Source organism: Zychaea mexicana (assembly GCF_025766255.1).
Source record: "Zychaea mexicana strain RSA 1403 chromosome Unknown BDB00scaffold_76, whole genome shotgun sequence".
In the NCBI taxonomy this organism is placed as follows: Eukaryota; Fungi; Mucoromycota; class Mucoromycetes; order Mucorales; family Lichtheimiaceae; genus Zychaea; species Zychaea mexicana.
The window spans coordinates 1-18,441 of NW_026516739.1; the positions used below are offsets into that span (position 1 = coordinate 1).

The 18,441-nt window shown below is 43.0% G+C and overlaps 9 protein-coding genes across 9 annotated transcripts; 1 reads left to right on the plus strand and 8 right to left on the minus strand.

Annotated features, from left to right (window-relative positions):
• Positions 1-16: 16 nt before the first annotated feature.
• Positions 17-1,056, minus strand: BDB00DRAFT_875639 (uncharacterized protein; the record flags this gene model as incomplete). Its single annotated transcript, XM_053127380.1, has 4 exons — positions 17-25; positions 166-301; positions 409-493; positions 618-1,056. 4 exons carry the CDS (start codon positions 1,054-1,056, stop codon positions 17-19), a joined length of 669 nt encoding a protein of 222 aa, XP_052976312.1.
• A 1,023-nt stretch (positions 1,057-2,079) lies between these two features.
• On the minus strand, positions 2,080-3,612 carry BDB00DRAFT_980116 (uncharacterized protein). The gene is made up of 4 exons (XM_053129970.1): positions 3,074-3,612; positions 2,922-3,000; positions 2,512-2,810; positions 2,080-2,399 (listed from the first exon to the last, which is right to left on the minus strand). Exons 1-4 carry the CDS (start codon positions 3,477-3,479, stop codon positions 2,302-2,304), a joined length of 882 nt encoding a protein of 293 aa, XP_052976313.1. The 5' UTR covers positions 3,480-3,612; the 3' UTR covers positions 2,080-2,301.
• A 4,481-nt stretch (positions 3,613-8,093) lies between these two features.
• On the plus strand, positions 8,094-9,371 carry BDB00DRAFT_790569 (small subunit of carbamoyl-phosphate synthase; the record flags this gene model as incomplete). The annotated part of the gene is made up of 2 exons (XM_053120969.1): positions 8,094-8,292; positions 8,392-9,371. 2 exons carry the CDS (start codon positions 8,094-8,096, stop codon positions 9,369-9,371), a joined length of 1,179 nt encoding a protein of 392 aa, XP_052976314.1.
• A 44-nt stretch (positions 9,372-9,415) lies between these two features.
• On the minus strand, positions 9,416-11,084 carry BDB00DRAFT_567556 (uncharacterized protein). The gene is made up of 3 exons (XM_053117887.1): positions 10,893-11,084; positions 9,688-10,818; positions 9,416-9,592 (listed from the first exon to the last, which is right to left on the minus strand). The coding sequence occupies exons 1-3, from the start codon at positions 10,968-10,970 to the stop codon at positions 9,461-9,463; spliced, it is 1,341 nt and encodes a 446-aa protein (XP_052976315.1). The 5' UTR covers positions 10,971-11,084; the 3' UTR covers positions 9,416-9,460.
• BDB00DRAFT_567621 (dynein associated protein) lies at positions 10,993-11,867 on the minus strand. Its single transcript, XM_053117889.1, has 3 exons — positions 11,722-11,867; positions 11,462-11,661; positions 10,993-11,364 (listed from the first exon to the last, which is right to left on the minus strand). The coding sequence occupies exons 1-3, from the start codon at positions 11,758-11,760 to the stop codon at positions 11,073-11,075; spliced, it is 531 nt and encodes a 176-aa protein (XP_052976316.1). The 5' UTR covers positions 11,761-11,867; the 3' UTR covers positions 10,993-11,072.
• A 737-nt stretch (positions 11,868-12,604) lies between these two features.
• Positions 12,605-13,995, minus strand: BDB00DRAFT_567567 (uncharacterized protein). The gene is made up of 5 exons (XM_053117888.1): positions 13,606-13,995; positions 13,376-13,523; positions 12,956-13,301; positions 12,734-12,796; positions 12,605-12,649 (listed from the first exon to the last, which is right to left on the minus strand). The coding sequence occupies exons 1-4, from the start codon at positions 13,627-13,629 to the stop codon at positions 12,793-12,795; spliced, it is 522 nt and encodes a 173-aa protein (XP_052976317.1). The 5' UTR covers positions 13,630-13,995; the 3' UTR covers positions 12,605-12,649; positions 12,734-12,792.
• A 366-nt stretch (positions 13,996-14,361) lies between these two features.
• Positions 14,362-14,637, minus strand: BDB00DRAFT_769475 (CAP Gly-rich domain-containing protein; the record flags this gene model as incomplete). The annotated part of the gene is made up of 1 exon (XM_053119817.1): positions 14,362-14,637. The coding sequence occupies one exon, from the start codon at positions 14,635-14,637 to the stop codon at positions 14,362-14,364; it is 276 nt and encodes a 91-aa protein (XP_052976318.1).
• Positions 14,638-14,991: 354 nt separating this feature from the next.
• BDB00DRAFT_769460 (HAD-like domain-containing protein) lies at positions 14,992-16,211 on the minus strand (the record flags this gene model as incomplete). The annotated part of the gene is made up of 6 exons (XM_053119816.1): positions 14,992-15,107; positions 15,167-15,300; positions 15,373-15,578; positions 15,637-15,748; positions 15,861-16,004; positions 16,096-16,211. The coding sequence occupies 6 exons, from the start codon at positions 16,209-16,211 to the stop codon at positions 14,992-14,994; spliced, it is 828 nt and encodes a 275-aa protein (XP_052976319.1).
• A 234-nt stretch (positions 16,212-16,445) lies between these two features.
• BDB00DRAFT_790571 (Mal s 6 allergen) lies at positions 16,446-17,519 on the minus strand (the record flags this gene model as incomplete). Its single annotated transcript, XM_053120970.1, has 7 exons — positions 16,446-16,536; positions 16,634-16,722; positions 16,814-16,890; positions 17,031-17,154; positions 17,242-17,301; positions 17,388-17,426; positions 17,505-17,519. 7 exons carry the CDS (start codon positions 17,517-17,519, stop codon positions 16,446-16,448), a joined length of 495 nt encoding a protein of 164 aa, XP_052976320.1.
• Between the last annotated feature and the right edge of the window lie 922 nt (positions 17,520-18,441).

The window sequence follows — 18,441 nt, forward strand, 5'->3', positions numbered from 1 at the left end:
ACCTATTCGAAGGGCATTATCGGCGCTCTCAGATACAAACGCCAAATCCTTTTCCCTATACACTGTCTTGCCATCGACAGCGAGTCTTATCTTCCCATCTGCTTTTCCCGGTTGATTGAATCTGAGTGTTTGGCGGATCTTCATCCATTCACCGGTTTTATATACCCAAGATCCTCGTCCAAGACTGTAACCGTACGTTGCGTCGCAATATACTCCCTCATCTTGGCATAAATCAGCTCGCTGTAGATCTTCAGGAATATAAGCGTAGAGTTCACCAGCGCCTTCGGCGCGCCACATAGTTCTAATATAATTGTTGAGTTTTATAGTGGGTAAGCGCGGCTTATTACTCTGCACGTATTCTGTTACTGCCGACGTAATTTATCTTTCATGTTACACTTTTTGTTCTACCTTGTTGAGAAACATATATCGGTATGAATACCTCCAGAGCATATCTCTACGGGGCGACCGCCATAAAGACCTGGTAGTTTACCGCCTAAATAGATATCATATCGTTTTTGTTGAAAGTCATCAACAAAGAATTTCTATTAGCAACAACTTTAAAAGTATGAATTTACCTTAGTTGTCGTTAATAGCAGCTTGCTTAGAAATTCATCTACCTCGAACAAAATCAAAGCCCTCCGAAAAGTAAACTTGATACTCAAAAATAGCAGATTTAGCCTGTTGGCGCTGAACGATAGGCTCTGCATAAAATCCAATGCCGCCCTGAGGTCCCAATACACCTTTAGGGTTGATGCTTCCCTCTGGATATGTGATTTCCAGTACTTTTTCGCCCGTATTGGCTGGATCGTCAACGATGCGACGGTTGTTATAGGCTGTACCACGACCTGTTGGCCAGATCCAGCCTTCCGTTGAATTAACTGGGATACCCCACGCTTTACACCATTCTGCATTCTCGTCCGACGTATCGTTCACATAATTGTCCCAGTTTTTAAACGTCCAACTTTGTTTCACCGTGTAAGCACTAGCAAAGACATAATACTGTGCGGCAAGAAGAGCAAAGATTAGAAGCAAAAGAAGATGGGTTAAACGTGGCATATATGGTTGGGAAGTGCTGAAACGGTGTGAGAGTGAAAAGAAGAGAAAAAATTTAAGATACTGAGCTGTGCTACTTTTATAATAATTAGCTCCCGCAAACTGGTTAAACTTACATGCACATTTGGGGCACAAAGCCCCCAAATAAATCAATCCCAATTCATACAAGAAAAAAAGCTTACATGCACGGCTTTTACCCCTTGATAATTATCCGGAGCGCTCCAATTAAATCCCTGAGGCGTTTTAAATGTGAGTCTCGAAACTTTGCTGCCACCGGTGATAGTTAATACTAAAGATCTACATGAAGAACAATTGGTAGCGCTGAAGGCTTCTGGGCTTTTCATTGGCTGGAATAGTTGTTGATAATATACAATTCAAGGTACAGCACTCTATATGAGGATTTTTATAAATCTTATTTATCGTAAAAACTGTTGAGAATATCAACGAGTCATCATTATCGCTCAAATAATGTATTCTGGTCCGTTGGGAACGATTGCGCACAATGACACTGCATAAACATACAAAAGAGGGATTCGCAAAGGGGGTAAATTAATAATCTCTTTTTTATTTTCCGTCAATAGTGACTGGAATTATGTCTGTAAGTTTTATACAAGAATTTCAACATATGTGAGCTTCTCTAATACACAGATTCGATGTCAACACATTATCATACACGGATGAAGGGATTATAGAGCTGCTACTGATAATACTTGTAAGTAACTTGCGTTATGGCGATATGGATCTTCGGGTATAAGTCACAAATAACAGCTGTAGATGTTGTGTGTATTATTATGTATTATTATCATTAATGTGCATCTTGTGCATTGTGAGTACGCTAATGACACATTTTTTATGCTGTAAAATGTGTAGAAAAAACCAAACGCCAGGTGATCTAATCAAGGAGCAAATAGTAGTGAATTAGTTGAGCCCAGGACCTTTAGACCGTACTATCTACTTCGTATTCCTTTTGTTCTAGACATATAGCTATGATAACCAAAAAAGAACCACATATTTCTGCACTATGTTCACTTTTCTTATTTGAATTTCATTCTTTAGGCTGTAGATGCACAAGGTATCATGTGTACATACAGATGATGTCAAAAATTTGTATATTTGTGGATCAATTTCACGGAAAAAAGAAGAGTTTATGTATAATAGGAGCCAGCCCTTGTACATGCATGATGCATCTGAGTGTTTTCTACAAAATACAACAGGACAATGATATATTGTCGGTTTTTTTTCTGGTCTCTAGTACTGAGCCTTCAAAGAAAAGCCCTTGAAATAGCTGTACTCCTTCTTCTTTGGTGCCCAGGCGCTGCCATTGCCGCCAAAGAATGTATGGAAAGCTATATCGAAGAAAATAAGAGCAATGACGACGATATGAGTATTATGAATGATATACGCAACAAAAAATAGCTATGAAGGAACAAAGAGCATGATGAAATGTAGACAACATACCAACACCGACGACTTTGCCGGTATCCTTGTTTAGAAAAGCCAGTTTCTTTTCGGTATAAACATTTTTGCCATCGACGTCGACGCTGACCATGCCATCGTCCTTGCCAGGGCTGTTGAGCTTAAGTGTTTGACGGACTTTAATCCACTTGCCAGTCTTGAATGACCAAGATCCACGACCGAGACTGTAACCGTAGTCCTTGTTGCAGATATTACCCTCTTCGTCGCAGAGACCATCGCGTTGCTTGCTTTCGGGGAGATAGGCATACACTTCACCATCGCCTTCACGACGCCACATGAATCTGATTTGGTTCAACAATGAATATTGATGATAAGTCTCATGGTGCTGTGTGTATAACTAGGTGCTACTGCTGTTGCTATTTCTATGCATTAGTATCTTTGTAAATACGTACCGAGTAGAGAAACAGGTATCAGCATCAGCGCCCCCAGAGCATCCTTCGTGGCCACCATAGAGACCAGGCAGTTTGCCACCTATTTAATAAGACCAATTGTATCAGTAAGGCCATGTGGGTGCAGCAAAAGTAAACCAAGTAATGTTCTTTACCTTTGACAAATTGGAACTTCTTTGGGAAATAAACCGAGTATTCGAGAACAACAGTTTTGGCTTCATTTCGCAGATGGAGCGGCTGAGCATAGAATCCAATACCGCCTTGAGTACTACCACCGGGGTTACTGCTTCCTTTGGGATAGGCCACTTGGAGTACTTCTTCGCCCGTTTTTGCTGGATCCTTGACGATTTTGTGATTCGAAACCGAGTCGCCCTTGTGCGGCCAGGACCAGCCGTCGGATTTCGCGATGCCCCAGGCCTTGAACCAGCTTTCATTGTCACCGTCGGTTTTCGCGTCTTTGAACTTGTTCCAGTTCTTGAAACTCCATGTTTCACCGGTGGCTGTTACAACATGTACAAGGGTGATGACGAGCAAAAAGAGTTGAGCACGGAAGAAGCGCATTTTGTTTTTTTATATGAATTGTATCTTTTGTGTATATAAGGGAAAGTGAGGGGTTGGTGTGTTTATATGTACACTTCTATCAAAGAAGGAAAGAGAAAAGATTGGAAGTGGGTATGTGTCTAAAGAAGTTGTTTTTTGGATGAGGGATGAGGAAATTGAAAATGGATTCCGTATTTATATAGTTCTTGGAGAGCAAAGTCTTCCTCTTACATCCAACTCAATTTCTTTCTTTTCGCTTGCGAACTGGGTGATACAAGAAAGATTGACATTTTTGGGCATAATTTGTGAGATCCAGCACCACACCATAAAATATAGCATGGCACTTCTAATTTTGAAGCAGCAAATGCCCATATCACTCATACTCATTAGTAGCTTTCGAAGCTCCGTCGACCTCATTACCACCTCACCGCCGCTTTCATCTACCGCAATATATATTACTTGAGCTACTCGCTTTCTAGGAGTGTCCCCAGAGCTTCACATGAATAGGGTAACCGGTTTGACAAACAATCCTTTTTGGAGCACTTGGGCCTGACAGCCTGCATTTCACTTTTTTGTGTTACTAATTCGGTGCTACGGTTATTTTTTTGCCACTGCGACCCCTTTAATTTTCAAGATTACTATAGTTCTTCCAACAAGAACTGCAAGTCATCTTTTCGTCGGTAAAAAATGATAATTGCTTATTATATGTAGGCGAACGAGGGAGATCGACGACTGAAGCATCGTTAATACCACGGAGTGCACGAAGACAAATAAACGGCAGTTCCTATGGTGGTGACGGTTACCCTTGTTTTCTCTGAATCAAAAATTAAGAATCACCATAAAAAGGCATTTTTCTAAGTCATTAAGCAAAAATTGAGTAACAGCAAATCGCACGCGAGGTGGCATTAATAAATGAGCATCTAGCCAATCATGGTGCTACCACCATTTCTGGCCCCCTCAACCTCTCTCCTTTTGTTGTCCAACAAGTGCATTGATTTCCTCCCGCTGCCACAGCACTATTACGAGTGCTGTGCCCGTCCGTTACCATCCGGTTTAGCGTGAAGTGATAGTAGCACTCACTTGCCTCTCTCTCTCTCTCTCTCCCTTATTCTGTTGTAGTACACAAAAACTATTGATGTCAATCCATTATCGGTGTTGACAAAAGATCCTCTGCGATACCCATCTTTAGACAAGCCCAATGGCTCGGTATCCTTGTGTTACTCTGCTATAGAAACCCTGTGTGTGGGTTGAACAGCACACATTTATGGGCCTCCTTTTCAGTCTCAGCATTGGAACAACGGAAGCAAAAAAAAAGAGACCCCCACCTGTAACCAAATGACATGCATACTTGCTCAATCGGAAGGTGTACACACAGTATGAAGTAGGAGGCCCTTAAAATTGCATATACAGTAGCCTCTGGATTCATACCTAGCCAGTGAGCTGCTCCATGTGTCGATTTCAAAAGGCCTTTATAATTATGAAAAGGCTTGAAAATGAACGTATCAGCGAACTTCAAGAAGATTTGGTGATAATGGTATGTAGTGATGGCTGAGATGCTGCGATTTAGACTTTTAGTATGAAACAACCACTACTACTATATACAGTATGTCCAATAATTACTACGGTCACCCTTACTTCTGAAGAGAATGCTGCCTGTTACACTAGTAGTACTAGATTCGGCGTTTGATCTTTTTCTTCATTGCACAAGATCATCCCATTGATACCACTGTCGCCATTATTGGTAAAGTGTATTCCGTTCAGGTAATAATCTTCTACTCTATTGTTTCGCCACACACTCGGTCCATACATTTATTAAGGAGTATGGTGAGAAGCCTTCATATACTGCATCCAAATACATGGAAGGAAGGAGAAAAAAACTTAATCGGCTCACATTGTTACGCAAAGCAGCACTGATAAACCCACAACTATTTTCTTTTTAATTGCGCGTATTAGGATTGTGTAGTAGCGGGTAAAATCTGTTTAGTTATACTCTGCAGGTACATACGTATGACAGAATCGTGGTGGTTTTTTTCTCTGCCCAATGGAATCTCTGCTTAAAGATACCTATTTCATCATTTCGTATCAGATAAACCCCAAACAACCAACAACTGAGCGATATACCGGCACAGCGTATACCTAACCTAACATCTCATACGCAAAAGCGGACGAGGGATTGAACTGAACATTATACTATGCCATATCGTGTTGAAGGATATGGCTTTTGATGCGACCAATCAAAACTTTTGCTTTTATCTTTGTAACACTGGAGTAAAATGAAGCGATAGCAAAGTATAGTATAGCTTAGCGCGATGGAAAATCCAGCAGGATTTGACTTTCATGGTAAGCTTTGGACTCAGAAAAACCACATTATTTGTAGATTGGGTACCTTTGGCACGCTTGTACTATGCAGTATCGAATAATGTGTGTCAGTCATTCGTCGTATGGCAGTATCTAGCGTTTCTCAAGAGCAAGTGCATAGTTGATGTGCCCCAATATAAAAACGCAGAAAATGTGTGGGCGGAAGGAGGGTGTGTAGAAATTGACAGTGTCACTACCAATGTGTAGTCAAACGCATAAAGTTATGCGAAATTAGGTTTAAAACTAGTCGCGATCCAACCCGACCGAAAGAATCAACGTGGGCAGATACTTCTTAAACATGTGCCATCTAGAACGATTTCTTACGGCGAAGAACCTGATGGTAAAGTGGGTGGGGGTGAGGGTTATTAAAACTGTAATATCAATTGTTCGATTATATCAGCAGTGTTACTATATCCATAATAATTGATAGATGTAAGCGAGCAGAAATATAAAAACGAGCGATGTTGGGCATCCTTATGGATTAAGGGTCGTTTAGTATGATATGCGCAGACATACCAACTACTCGGCTGAATGATCGTAAATAGTAAATATTGACATGGCTACTCACGTTTTGAGCAGGTTGGCTTGCAGGACTGTTTGAGCACACAAAACGACTGGTTATATGACGATGGCCGTTTTTGACCACAGCTTGTACAGGTAGGGGTAGGAGCGACGCGTTCCTCGATCGAGCGCAAGAAAGAAAACAGTCGCGATGCGAGTAAGTTGATGACCGTGCATACCGTACGAAAGGTAATAAAAGTCAACGTGTCTGAAATTGAAGCAAGACCGGAGTGAACGATGGGATTACTTTGTCCGCTGCCAGTATGTAAATTAGTACAAAAATGATGTGTAGGTACGGTGACTGGTGAGCAAAAACGAGAACAGGGTAATAGTACCCGACACTACAAGAAGAAACGAAAAGAAAGAGGTGGTGGGCCTATCGATCGGACCAGTGTTTTGCAAAGCAGCAGTTCCTCGACTACATTAAGTCGAAACTGAAGCATACCATACAGTGAAGAGAGCAATTAGTTTGAAGTATATGAAATCGGTAAGCTTGGCGTACTTGCATAGCAGCTCATGAAAATCAAACATATTTGCCGGTTACGATCGCGAAGAAGGTTGCACGGTTAGCCTGTGTTTGTTTGCGGATGGTACAATATAGCACCAAGGATATAGGCATCGATCGCGGACTTGAAACGAGCAGGATCCGTGCAACAGAGCGTTAGATTGGCATGAACGGTTTACGGACTGAAGTCGCTGGGAGCACAAGCCCAAAGAAAAACCTGATGCAAGGAGCCACGTTGACTCATCTCCGATCATCATTGTGACCTTGGAAGCACAATGCATAAACAAACACCGGATGTTTTGATTCTCTCACCGACAATTTAGAAGCAGTATGATGGAAAGCTTGCGAAATAATGTCGAAATAACGAGGTCACAATAACACAGTGAGATATGGTGCTTGAGGTTGCTGTTCCCTTTAACGCAAAGATGTATCCGATAAGTACAGATTCTCTGTTCGAAACCACAAACAGATTAATAGTGTGTAACCGGTGTACACGGTGTGCATGTACACTGAGAAACGTGCATATCGATTTGGTGGCTTTTCTTTTTTCAACGAGAATTTCTCATAGAGCGAGCAGTATGCTTCTATACTTCCTTTATCCCGATTTGCTTTCCAAGGATCACATATGCCTTAGCGAAGCAGCATATTAGGTGGTGTGGATAAATCACAGATATCGTCTAGTGGAGAGGTAGCTGGTATGTCGTATTTGTTTCATCAGAAACAACATCACTCGGCGCCATTCTTCATCAAATCCAGGGGAGGAAATGCAGGAAGGCGCAAGCCAGTGCCAAAAGCGGTTCGGGTCGGACACGGTCGGGGATGATGAATCACAGTGCGTGGGTCGGGGCCCTAACAATAAAATTTTAATAAATGTGTGTTTTTTTTCTCTCTTCTGCTCTTCTTCTCCTTGTTCCTCTCTTTCTCTATCCCTCTTCGAGAAACACACACGCCTAGCGACAAGCTACAACACAGAACAAAAAAAGCGATTTATTTTCGCCCTCTTATGTATATTCACGCCTTTGAAAAGTGCTCAGCCGACTACATTTGCGACCAACGTATGTTGCTTCTCTCTGGTTTGATAATACGCTTTTGCTGTGATTAAAGGGCTGTACTTACTTACCAATACTACATCACTATGACATCTATGATTTCATCATGCCGTGGATGCTATATATCAAACAGTCTGGAAAGCCTCTGGAAGTTTTTAAATAATGCATCTCTTGAATCAAAAGCCCAACCTTGCCACTCTCAAACTCAAATCCGGCCAGACCTTCTCCGGTGTCTCTTTTGGCGCTGATACGAGCGTCACCGGTGAAGCCGTTTTTACTACCTCTCTCGTGGGTTATCCGGAATCCATGACCGACCCTTCATACACTGGCCAAATTCTTGTTTTTACTCAACCGCTCATTGGTATGTGCTTGTCCGGCGTTTTTCTCTATTCTTCGTTCTTGCAGAAAACAAATAAACAAATAAAAGGAAAACTAACGCCTTTGTTCTCTTTTGCAACAGGCAACTATGGCGTTCCAGGACCTGTCAAAGACAAGTACGGTCTCTTTAAGTACTTTGAATCCGACAAGATCCAAGTTTCTGGTATCATCGTCAACGACTACGCTGCTCAGTATTCACACTGGACTGCCGTCGAGTCCTTGGGCAACTGGTGCAAACGCTTCAATGTACCTGCCATCACCGGTGTTGATACGCGTGCCATTGTGCAAGTTCTCCGTGAGCAAGGCTCCACGCTTGCCCGTTTAACTGTCCATACTGCTGAAAGCGATCCAGCAACAACCAAAGAAGCCGGTTTTCTGTGGGATCCGAATGCGGAGAATTTAGTCGCTCGAGTGTCCACCCCGGCTCCTATCCACTATAATCCAGAAGGCGACATCAAGATTGCCGTCGTAGACTGTGGTGTCAAGCAAAACATCATACGATGCTTGACCAAACGAGGAGCAAGCGTCACTGTGCTGCCCTTTGACTATGACTTCAACCGCGACCAAGATATCTACGATGGTCTTTTTATCTCGAATGGTCCCGGTAACCCCGCAACGTGCGGTGTCACCGTGGTGAAACATCTGCGTGAGGCTATCGAGACCTATGGCAAACCCATTTTCGGCATTTGCATGGGCAATCTATTGCTTGGTATGGCCGCAGGTATGAACGTCTACAAGCTGCCATTCGGCAACCGTGGTCACAACCAACCTGCTTTGCATGTTCAGACTGGTCAGTGCTCCATTACATCCCAGAACCACGGCTATGCCTTGGATGACAAGGTCATGCCAGCTGGTTGGAACAAGCTTTTCATCAATGCCAATGACGGTTCCAATGAGGGTATCTGCCACGAATCACTTCCCATTTTCTCAGTGCAATTCCACCCAGAGGCTAAAGGTGGCCCACAGGATACAGAATATCTATTTGAAGAATTCATCACTCTTGTACGCGCAGAGAAACTCAAGCGCATGACAGAGGATGATGATGTCGTAGCTGTAGCTTGAAACATGAATACTAGTAATAAAGATATTTGATGTGTATATATTTTGACAAAAAAACTATGTTTTTTCTATATGTTTGTTCTGCGCATCTATTATCGCAAGAACATGCCGTGGATCCGCTCAAATTCAGCAGCACTCTTAATCTGTACGCGATGCTGCGATGCTGATGATAGCGCGGGTATCTGGATCTTGGCCAACGTTCGTGACAGTCCTTCCTGTAATGACTATAAAGTTGATAGACAATCAATTTGATTAGACAAGGAGGTGGCAAAAGGAGGGCATCATATATAAACATAGTCGTTATGTGTAATTTGCGTACCTTGATATTATTATTAGCAGCAAGATCTTTCCGTGCAGCTGGCTGCAGCTGCATTTCTTCCATCCGATTGCGAAGCTTTTCACTTCGCTGCTTGAGGGTATACAGGACCGACTGCTGTGTTTGGTATTGATAATCGGGCGTCTTCTTTTGGCTCTGCCATTTGCCACCGCGTCGCTCAGCATGAAGTGCAACTACCTTTGGTGAAGCGCCTGCCGTTCGCATATCTTTGATCAAAACACGCGTCTCAATGGCAACCGTTCTCAACTCAGTGTTGGCTGACTTGGCAGTTGGCGCGAGAGGATCGGCTGTTGACAAAGTATCCAGCTTGAGCGTAGACGCCAAATCGCGACTTTTGAGGTGCGCATTCTCGGTCTTGAGGTAGCGGATGGCTGCCTTTAATGCCTCTACTTGACCAGCTCCATCATAGGCACTCAAGCTAGTTGCAGAGCCTTCGATTTCTGTGAATAGCTTCTGATCCTCGCTAGTGTCTGTCTTTCCATTGGCACTAGTCTTGTTACTGTTGCTTTCAGAAGTCGACATTTGTAACTTGGCTTCTTGCGCAGCCGTAGCCTTCTTCAACTTGGTGTTTTCTTGCTCGAGTGCGTCGTACTCTGCCTGCAGGTTTTCAATCGCCTCAGCATACATGGTTTCTTGCGTCTGTGACTTTTGCAAGGTCTCTTCCAGCGTTGCAATCTGTTCTGCTTGCTTCTTGACAGTGACCATACGCTTTTCGAGGAGTTCGACCTTGACCGTGGATTCCTGCAAGGCCTGATCCTTCAGCTTGAGATCCTTGATCAGTTTGAGAATTTCATCGCTATGTTGTTGTAGCTTGCGCTCCATATCATGGCTCACAACCACTTCTGCCTTCATGTCGGATGCACGCTGTATCCAGGGTGCTACACCCGTGGCAATCTTGTCCATCTTGTTGTCATTGTCGACGCGTGTCACTGTTGTATTAAGCTCGTTTGTCAGCGATTTGATCGTTCGCAAGCAACCTTCCCAAAGAGAGCTTTCGGCAATCTCGAGTATTTCGTCAGCCTTGTTGTATACGGCTTGTTGGATAATGCCCAAACTAATTTCCTCCTTGCTTCCGCACTTTGCATCCACATAGGTGGCAATTTGCTTGTAAACCTAACCCACAGTTTTGCTTCATGTTAAAATAACGTATGTAGCGATGATATATCTTAACCTAAGATATTTTTTACCTCAAAACAGAACTGACTGAGCTTAGAGCTAATAGCGTACAACGTCTTGAATCTGTGTAAATGCTCAGACTTTAGCATCAAAGCTTGCTCAGACAAATCCTCCAATTGACGCAGCAATTTCCTATTCCATAAAAGACAAGGGGTAAGTTTTACGAGAAAAAAAGGCGTATCCTTGTCCCGCTATTCGCAACACACATACTTTGCCAGAATCTTGCTGTTCTTTGCATGGCTGATAAGACGACCCAACGGCTCAATGTAGTCGTAATCCAATCGTTCTTCACCTTCTGTGATACTAATACCCTCCTTTTTGATCGCATTCTCAACTATCTGCTTGACAAAGGTCAGTTCCACAGTCATTCTATCTGCATTGAGGTCAAGTGCTCGTGTGAGACCAAAGAATTGGTCTGCCAAGATGCTTTCGCCGTTTTGCACCAAATAGACCTCTGTCAAATGCTCCAGCTGAGCAATCATTCTAATCGTACAAGTGATTTAGTCTCTTCTTCTTTTACAGCTTATTGTGCTGCATGAAATTCAATGAAATGGTTTAAATAAGGAGAATGGTCGTTTACCTTTGCAAATCCGAAATACAATCGGAATTGTTCAACTCATCAGTACGAAGAAGCTCGACAATACCATTCAACCGACGCTCAGTGCCCACCAGATCATGATAAACTTGGCCCATTCTGATAAAGATTTCAGGACCACAATGCTTGATGAAGGTGACAAAGCGTTTTGCGAGATCGCTGAGCCATCCAGCACGTTGTCGCATCTATCAATCGAATTAGAACATTAGTGTTTATAAAGAAAAAATGGCGTTTTTTTTACTTACCTCACACACTGAAACTAGATTCTCGCTAACTGTATCCATAATCTTTTCACTGATCGGATGGTTTTGATCGAGCTGTTTGATAATGAGCTCAGATTTAAATACAAGGCGCTTAAACAACAGCAAACATGAAATAGGATCGTTTTCGGTCTTGAAGAATGAATCGGGTAGGTATGGCTAAACAAGACACATAAAAATTTCCATTAATGTTCAGTAAGCATCTATGCTCACTTGTTGTTTTCAGTGTAAACATCTGGTTATGTGATTTGAGGTGTGCTTAATACCTGAACATAAGTCAAACGGTCATTCGCCTGAGCTGCTTCAAGTTTTCGAAGCTCTAGATCAATGGCCTTAGCCTGGGCCTTCATCACCGTAGATTGGAGTTGCATATTGAGTGACATCATTGCTTGCGATTGACTGCTGAGCGAGCTCTTTTCGGATTCTTTGCTGACTTCTTTCTGACGGAGCTGTTCCAGGTCACTCTGCAAGTTGGTGACAAGTTCTCGGAATTGTTGAATAGTTGCTTCATAGTCAGCGTTTGTCTCTTCAGAGGATCGAAGACGGTCCAATTGCTCGCGCAAAAGCATATCACGGTGATCTAAAAAATATTAGAAACGCAAGATTGATATAGTCTCCTCAATATTTTTTGATACATGTGATATTTTTCTTTGTTTTTCCTTACCAATCTCAGCTTGAAGCTGTTTCTCGGTTTCCATATGGTTTTCCTCCAACTCATCAGCAAGTTCTTTGAGCGCTTCCAAATCATCAACAGCAACACGCATTTCTTCTAACTTTTCGTTCAGAGTCAAGTTCTTTTCCGTCAATTGTTCAACAAGGTCCTCGGCGCCCAACGAATCGTCCAAACGCTGCTTGAGATCATCGATTTGTAGTTCAGCATTATCAAGGTTTTCTCTAACACGCTCATATTGCACTATACGACATTACACAACAAAGGGAATTTGTTTGTTACACGATTCATGCCAAATTTCTGTTTCACTGAGCATGCCGAACTTACATTTAAAGTCTTCAAGTTCATAATTCTCTTTTTCTAATATCTTGATTTTACGGTTGAGTTCAGCTTCATGCTCTGTGGTCGCATCACGAAGTCTACGTTATATACGTTATATACGTTATTGTTGTCTCAAATGTACATTTCTCCCTCTTTTTTTTTGCTCTGTATCCTAGCCCCCCAGTTTTTCTAATTGGTTTGTGATTATCACAAAAAATAGGTCCTTACCGCATTAATGCATCCTTGAGTCGCTCATTATGTCGTTCTAATTGGATCACTTCCAATGGTGTCTTATCATCGCCATTACTATCAGTAGGTGGTCGGTTCAAAATATCAGCCTCCTTTCGCAAGATATCCAAATCAACGCTGATCTCTTCAATTTTGTCCTTGAGCAAGTTAACTTCTTGTTGCAGGTTTTCTGCGCGTTCTTCAGCGACCTCCTTATCCAACGTCATCATTTCCATTGATTCAATGATGTCCGTGTACTTGGCTTCATATGAATCCTTTTCACTCATGCTTTCTTTGAGCTGTCGCTTGGTATCGCGCAAATCCTTTTGAAGTTCAGAGATCTTGTCTGCAATACAGATACATTACAATCGTTTAGCTCTCCTGTTGTATGCTGTTAAAACCTGTCATTTTTTTGAGTACCTTGTAATTTGTTTCGTAGCGTCAAGAACTGTTCAGCTTCCTCTTTGACCTTTTCGTTTTCACGATGACGTTCACGATCCTCTTGACGCTTGGCTTCCAGAATTTTTAGCTTAAGTCGCAATTCTTCGTAATCTTTCATAGGCACCATCTAAGTAGTACGTTTAGCGGTTATTCTGAAAACACATATAGGAAGGTATCTTCGTGTCCCTTTCTTTAGTTCTTTCTCCTACCTGTTCTGATTTGCTAACAGGCATTGTAGGTGCAAGAGTACCGTATACAGATGTTGGTTGTGCTTGTTGTATAACCGGTATCTGCGCCTGAGGCTCTGGTGCTGGTGTTGGTTCTGGCTCAGGCTCCTGTTCTGGCTCTAATTCTTCTGGCTCTGGTTCGTGTCCCGACGGTGGTGGTGAAGAAGGTACAGACGGCTGCTGTTCGGGTGGTTCATCGTCTTGTTGCTCCTCTTCTTCTTCTTCCTCTTCTTCTTCCTGGTCATGTGTTTGCTGTTGTTGTTGTTGCTGATGATGTTCCTCAATTTTTTGCTGCTGTCGTTTTCGTTCTTGAAGCTGCTGAATACGCTGTTGTCGTAATTGTTGTAATTGCTTATCGCGTTGTTGAGCACCGGCCGAAGATGCACCTTGTGTGCCTGATCTTGGACGCTGAGTTGCATTCTTTTGACGTCCACTAGATGTAATAGTAATACTCGATGTTGGTACAGCACTGCTTCGTGGCGATGCTACGGCAGGTCGTCTGATCCCCGTTTGACCACCTGGCGCTCCTCCTGCTGAGGGTCGGCCAATCCGTGACCCTATCGGTGATGATATACGTGATGGTAAGAGAGTTGATGAAGGCGAAGGTGTACGTTGTTGTGCTGATCGAGCTGCTGCTAGACTAGGATCTTGCGGTGGTGCGAAACTCGTGTCCGAATCATCCTTTGGTTTTTTCAGTAGTTTGAATTAAAGAAGATTCACATGGAAGAAACAGCTGCTTCAAAGAAATATTATTGTCGTTACCTCGCTGGTTGTGCTCGACGGTGCAGACGGTAACACTCGTACTTGACTAGGACGAACAAAAACACCGTGATTCATTCGACATTCAAAATATCGTTTGCCTTGAACTACGCCGCTGTTCTTGCCAGTGGGTTCATCGAGCTCAATGCCAATCCATTTGCCGGTTTGAAAACTCGTTGCACCTGCAAAACGAATCGTGCCGATTTTGCCTTGGACCTGAACACGACTACCAACTTTAAGTTCGGAATCGGGCATGCCGGTGCTGCTCGTGCTACTGTTATTGCTAGCCGGTGAACGAGATGAATCGAGAACAGATGATCGCCTATAGCGGTCCAATGCAGCCATTTATAGGTTGTATCTGTACTGTTGTTGGAGAAAAAAGCACTTGACGCTTTTTCTTCTTTTCAAGAATCTCAAATTTAGAAGCAAGAGAGAGGAATAATATGAATTATGAAAACCAGTGCCTAGTTTTGAGATGACACAAAAGTCTTGTATCCTGACGAGCTGGAGAGGAGAAGGGGTGTAGAGGAAAGCAGAGAAAAAAAAATAGTATACAATATCAAACGTTTTTATTCTTTCTTTAATAATAATTTCGTGTTACAACACGCATTACTTTTCTATGGATTTGAGGACATCCTCGATAGCTTGCACTACAGAGTCAAATACAACGAGATTCGTGCTATCAGCTTTATCCTCGTCGCCTGGACGATACTTGCCCGTGCGCACTATATGATTGTAGCAAAGGTTAGTGTCAGCTATTGTTGCCTGCTATCTACTCTGTCACTTATAATAAGATGCCTGCCTAGGTAACGATGTAGTCCGAGTTCCAAGGCACCGCCACCCAAGTCATTATTGACATCATCACCAATCATGGCCACGTTTTCTGGACTATCCTGCATTCCACTGAACAACGCAAAACTTGTCAATAGCTTTTCTGTTGCCCAACGTACGCTCTTTGCTTTTCCTCTCATCATTGATATTCTAGCTTACATTTGTTTCAGTGCCAACTCAAAAAAGCTTTTTGTGGGCTTGCCAACCACGGTTGCCTTGGTACCCGTAGCATACTCTAACGCCTCCACAAATCCGCCTGGTCCCATCGATAGTTGTTCGTCTTTATCTGCAAAATATTTGGCTTTATGCACGGCGATCAACGGCATGGAGGGGTTATGGACAAGAAGACGAAAAGCTTCATTCATCTGTTTTATACAACTGTTAAATCAGTGGAATAGAAATAGCAGCTCATCTGTTACTTACATGGTCATAGCGGAACTTGGAAGGGGCCAATCCAACCACTACGCAGTTTGGATCTTTTGTATCGATGCCTTTGAACTCATCGAGAGCTGCATCTTCCATCAATAAGAGAGGTCTGTTTTCAAGTTGGTTTTCGCATGTAACGTATGGTTTTATTAGTATGTAAGTCGAAAAAATGATAACTACAGATTCTCTCGAGAGAGCTAAGAGAAGAGTAAATAAAAAACACAAAATCAAACCTCAAGTGACTGACGCGGTCGCGACATGCCGATAGCGATGTAAACACTTCATTTTCAATGACGTCGAATCCCATGGCATTCAACTTGTCTACCAGCTTACTTGACGAGGTCTTGGTCGTATTGGTTGCAAAGCTGCAAAACCATACGGGTATGGAGGCGTTGGCAAAAGAAAGATAGGGTACTCATATACTCGCTGCCAGGTTGAAACAAAGTGCTCTCTTACCGAAACGGAATCTTGCTTGCTCGCAGCTTGCGTACAGCCTCCGTTGCGCCAGGAATGGCCTTGGCATCAATATGAATAGTGCCACTCAAATCAATGAGCAATGCTTTCACTGACATTTGCACACTTGGTTAAAAAAGCGCCTTGCGGGTGGTAATGGCGCTCTTTCTTCGCTTCGCGCCAAATATAACAGCCGCACTATCGTGCAAAAGACTAAACTAACGAATGACCTCATTTGACACTAAGGACGGGGATAGTGCATGTGCGTTTTTTCGCATTGCGATAGGCTGGGAAAAGTGATTCTTTTATTTGTGATCATGAACAACGGGTGAGCATGAAGAAAATCAAATTATTTACAGTTTACCACAGTCGGTGATCTTGACTTCCTTTTGGGGAGCGCCATTGCGGGTACCGAAGCTTTCGATCTTCTTGACGACGTCCATACTATTTAGTTGGCAGCGGAGAGAAAGAGGCCATTTTTAGTAAAAATTTTTGCATACGTGGGCGCGTGTAGCAGCCAAGAAAAGATTGAATTACGTACCCTTCGACGACTCTGCCAAAGACGACGTGCTTGCCGTCCAACCAGGAGGTGGTGACAGTGGTGATGAAGAACTGGGAGCCGTTGGTGTTCTATTACATGACAGACAGAAAAATGGTTAGCTTAATGTTATATAATGTATTTTCGAGATTACTAGTCTTCACAAAAGAGCTGCTGTCTTACAGGTCCAGCGTTGGCCATGCTGAGAAGACCAGGGCCAGTGTGCTTCAGCTTGAAGTTCTCGTCAGCGAACTTGTTGCCTGTGGGATTCACGCAAAAGGGAACAGAGTTAGCACCACCGCGATAATAGGAGCAGATCTTTTGGTACCCCGGTTTCTTTCTCTTCCTCTTCCTCTGGTTTATCCTGTGTCCTTCTTCGTGTATAGATCATTAAACATACCGTAGATGGACTTGCCACCGGTGCCGTTGAAGTTGGTGAAGTCACCACCCTGCAACATGAAGTCAGGAATGATACGGTGGAAGATGCTGCCCTTGTAGCCGAAGCCAGGCTCGCCAGTGCACAACTAATGTCACATGAACTATATTAGCCAGCTTTCACGTACACTCGCTGTCAACACAGCACGAGAATGATCGTGGAAACAACTGTTTACCTGAAGGAAGTTATCGGCAGTTTTGGGGACAGTATCCTTGAAGAGCTCCATAATGATACGCTATATAAAGAACAACAGCAAGTCTGAGAAAACCAGTCCTCAAACGTACAACAAACAAACGAAGCCGAGATAGAAAGCATACTTACGCCAGCAGGGGTGCCGCCAATAGCAACATCGAAGAAAACCTACGTGGGCAAAGCACAACGAGTCAGCGAACAGAACATACACTTCGATTTCCCCCCTTTTATAAAGAGAAGACTTACCTTGGGGTTGGTCATTTTTAGAAATACAGAAAAAAAAGCTTTGTTTTGTTGAGGTTGCAAAAAACAAGCGGTTTATATAGCCATCGACTAAAATGGAATCCAAAGGAAAAACTGACTTTCAATAATGTACTGCTTTTTCTTTGCGCTCTCTAGAAGTGCCTTCATCCCCAGCCCCCTGTTCGCACTCTGCATCGCTCTTGTAAACTTTCGGTGAGTTGTTCTGAACAACATAGCCGGTCAATAACTTTTTTTGTCTTGTTTGAAACGGAAAATTTTACCTACTGGGTATGTTTGTAAATTAACAATGAAAGGTCTCCCGCCGGGTAACAACGTTGGATGGATTCGGCCCCCACCATTTGACGGATAAATCACGCGACATGACGCGTCTGCATAATTTGATGTTGGGCTTATAAGTTTGCGGATAATCTAGACCCACTGTAAAGTTGTTCTAAAACTACCGGCTTATGAGCTCTCTAAACCGCAACCTGTCACAGTTTCTTCCATACTACCCTTTCATTGACACCTTCGTCATATTTTGCCTATGTTTTGGCAGCGCAATAGACTCTTTCTTTCTCTTTCAGTGGACAGCATTGGTTATACCCGGTTGTTCGATATGAGTATCGTACACGGTGACGCAATAATATGCGTTTTGCCAGCACACTCTGTGGCACCACACATCTCTCCAGCTGTTGTGCTGGAGTGCCTTCTACAGAGAAACTAGAAAAACCCAAAAATGAATAGCGAGCTCTGTTTCGTACACCCTATCACTGGAAATTAACACACAGAGTTCTATATGCTGATAGTAGAATCAGGTGAATGTTTAAACTTCGACATATGATTCATACTTATCAAAAGTAATCGTTTTCTTTTTGCTAAATGGCCTTGTCGGCTTTCAACAGCCGGTTTTGTGACCAAAAAGCAAAGGAGGATTATTCCA

Excerpts from the sequence above, each read along its gene's own strand:
- BDB00DRAFT_980116 (XM_053129970.1), bottom strand. The coding sequence starts at position 3,479 with ATGCGCTTCTTCCGTGCTCAACTCTTTTTGCTCGTCATCACCCTTGTA. Across the intron at positions 3,001-3,073 it reads GAAGTTCCAATTTGTCAAAG|GTGGCAAACTGCCTGGTCTC; the intron begins GTAAAGAACATT and ends CTTATTAAATAG. Across the intron at positions 2,400-2,511 it reads CGGCAAAGTCGTCGGTGTTG|CTTTCCATACATTCTTTGGC; the intron begins GTATGTTGTCTA and ends TCTTCGATATAG.
- BDB00DRAFT_567556 (XM_053117887.1), bottom strand. The coding sequence starts at position 10,970 with ATGCTAAAGTCTGAGCATTTACACAGATTCAAGACGTTGTACGCTATT. Across the intron at positions 10,819-10,892 it reads TCAGTCAGTTCTGTTTTGAG|GTTTACAAGCAAATTGCCAC; the intron begins GTAAAAAATATC and ends ACTGTGGGTTAG. Across the intron at positions 9,593-9,687 it reads CTGCTAATAATAATATCAAG|TCATTACAGGAAGGACTGTC; the intron begins GTACGCAAATTA and ends TCAACTTTATAG.
- BDB00DRAFT_567621 (XM_053117889.1), bottom strand. The coding sequence starts at position 11,760 with ATGGATACAGTTAGCGAGAATCTAGTTTCAGTGTGTGAG. Across the intron at positions 11,662-11,721 it reads ATCTAGTTTCAGTGTGTGAG|ATGCGACAACGTGCTGGATG; the intron begins GTAAGTAAAAAA and ends TTCGATTGATAG. Across the intron at positions 11,365-11,461 it reads TGTATTTCGGATTTGCAAAG|AATGATTGCTCAGCTGGAGC; the intron begins GTAAACGACCAT and ends TTGTACGATTAG.
- BDB00DRAFT_567567 (XM_053117888.1), bottom strand. The coding sequence starts at position 13,629 with ATGCCTGTTAGCAAATCAGAACAG. Across the intron at positions 13,524-13,605 it reads CTGTTAGCAAATCAGAACAG|ATGGTGCCTATGAAAGATTA; the intron begins GTAGGAGAAAGA and ends CGTACTACTTAG. Across the intron at positions 13,302-13,375 it reads GCTACGAAACAAATTACAAG|ACAAGATCTCTGAACTTCAA; the intron begins GTACTCAAAAAA and ends TCTGTATTGCAG.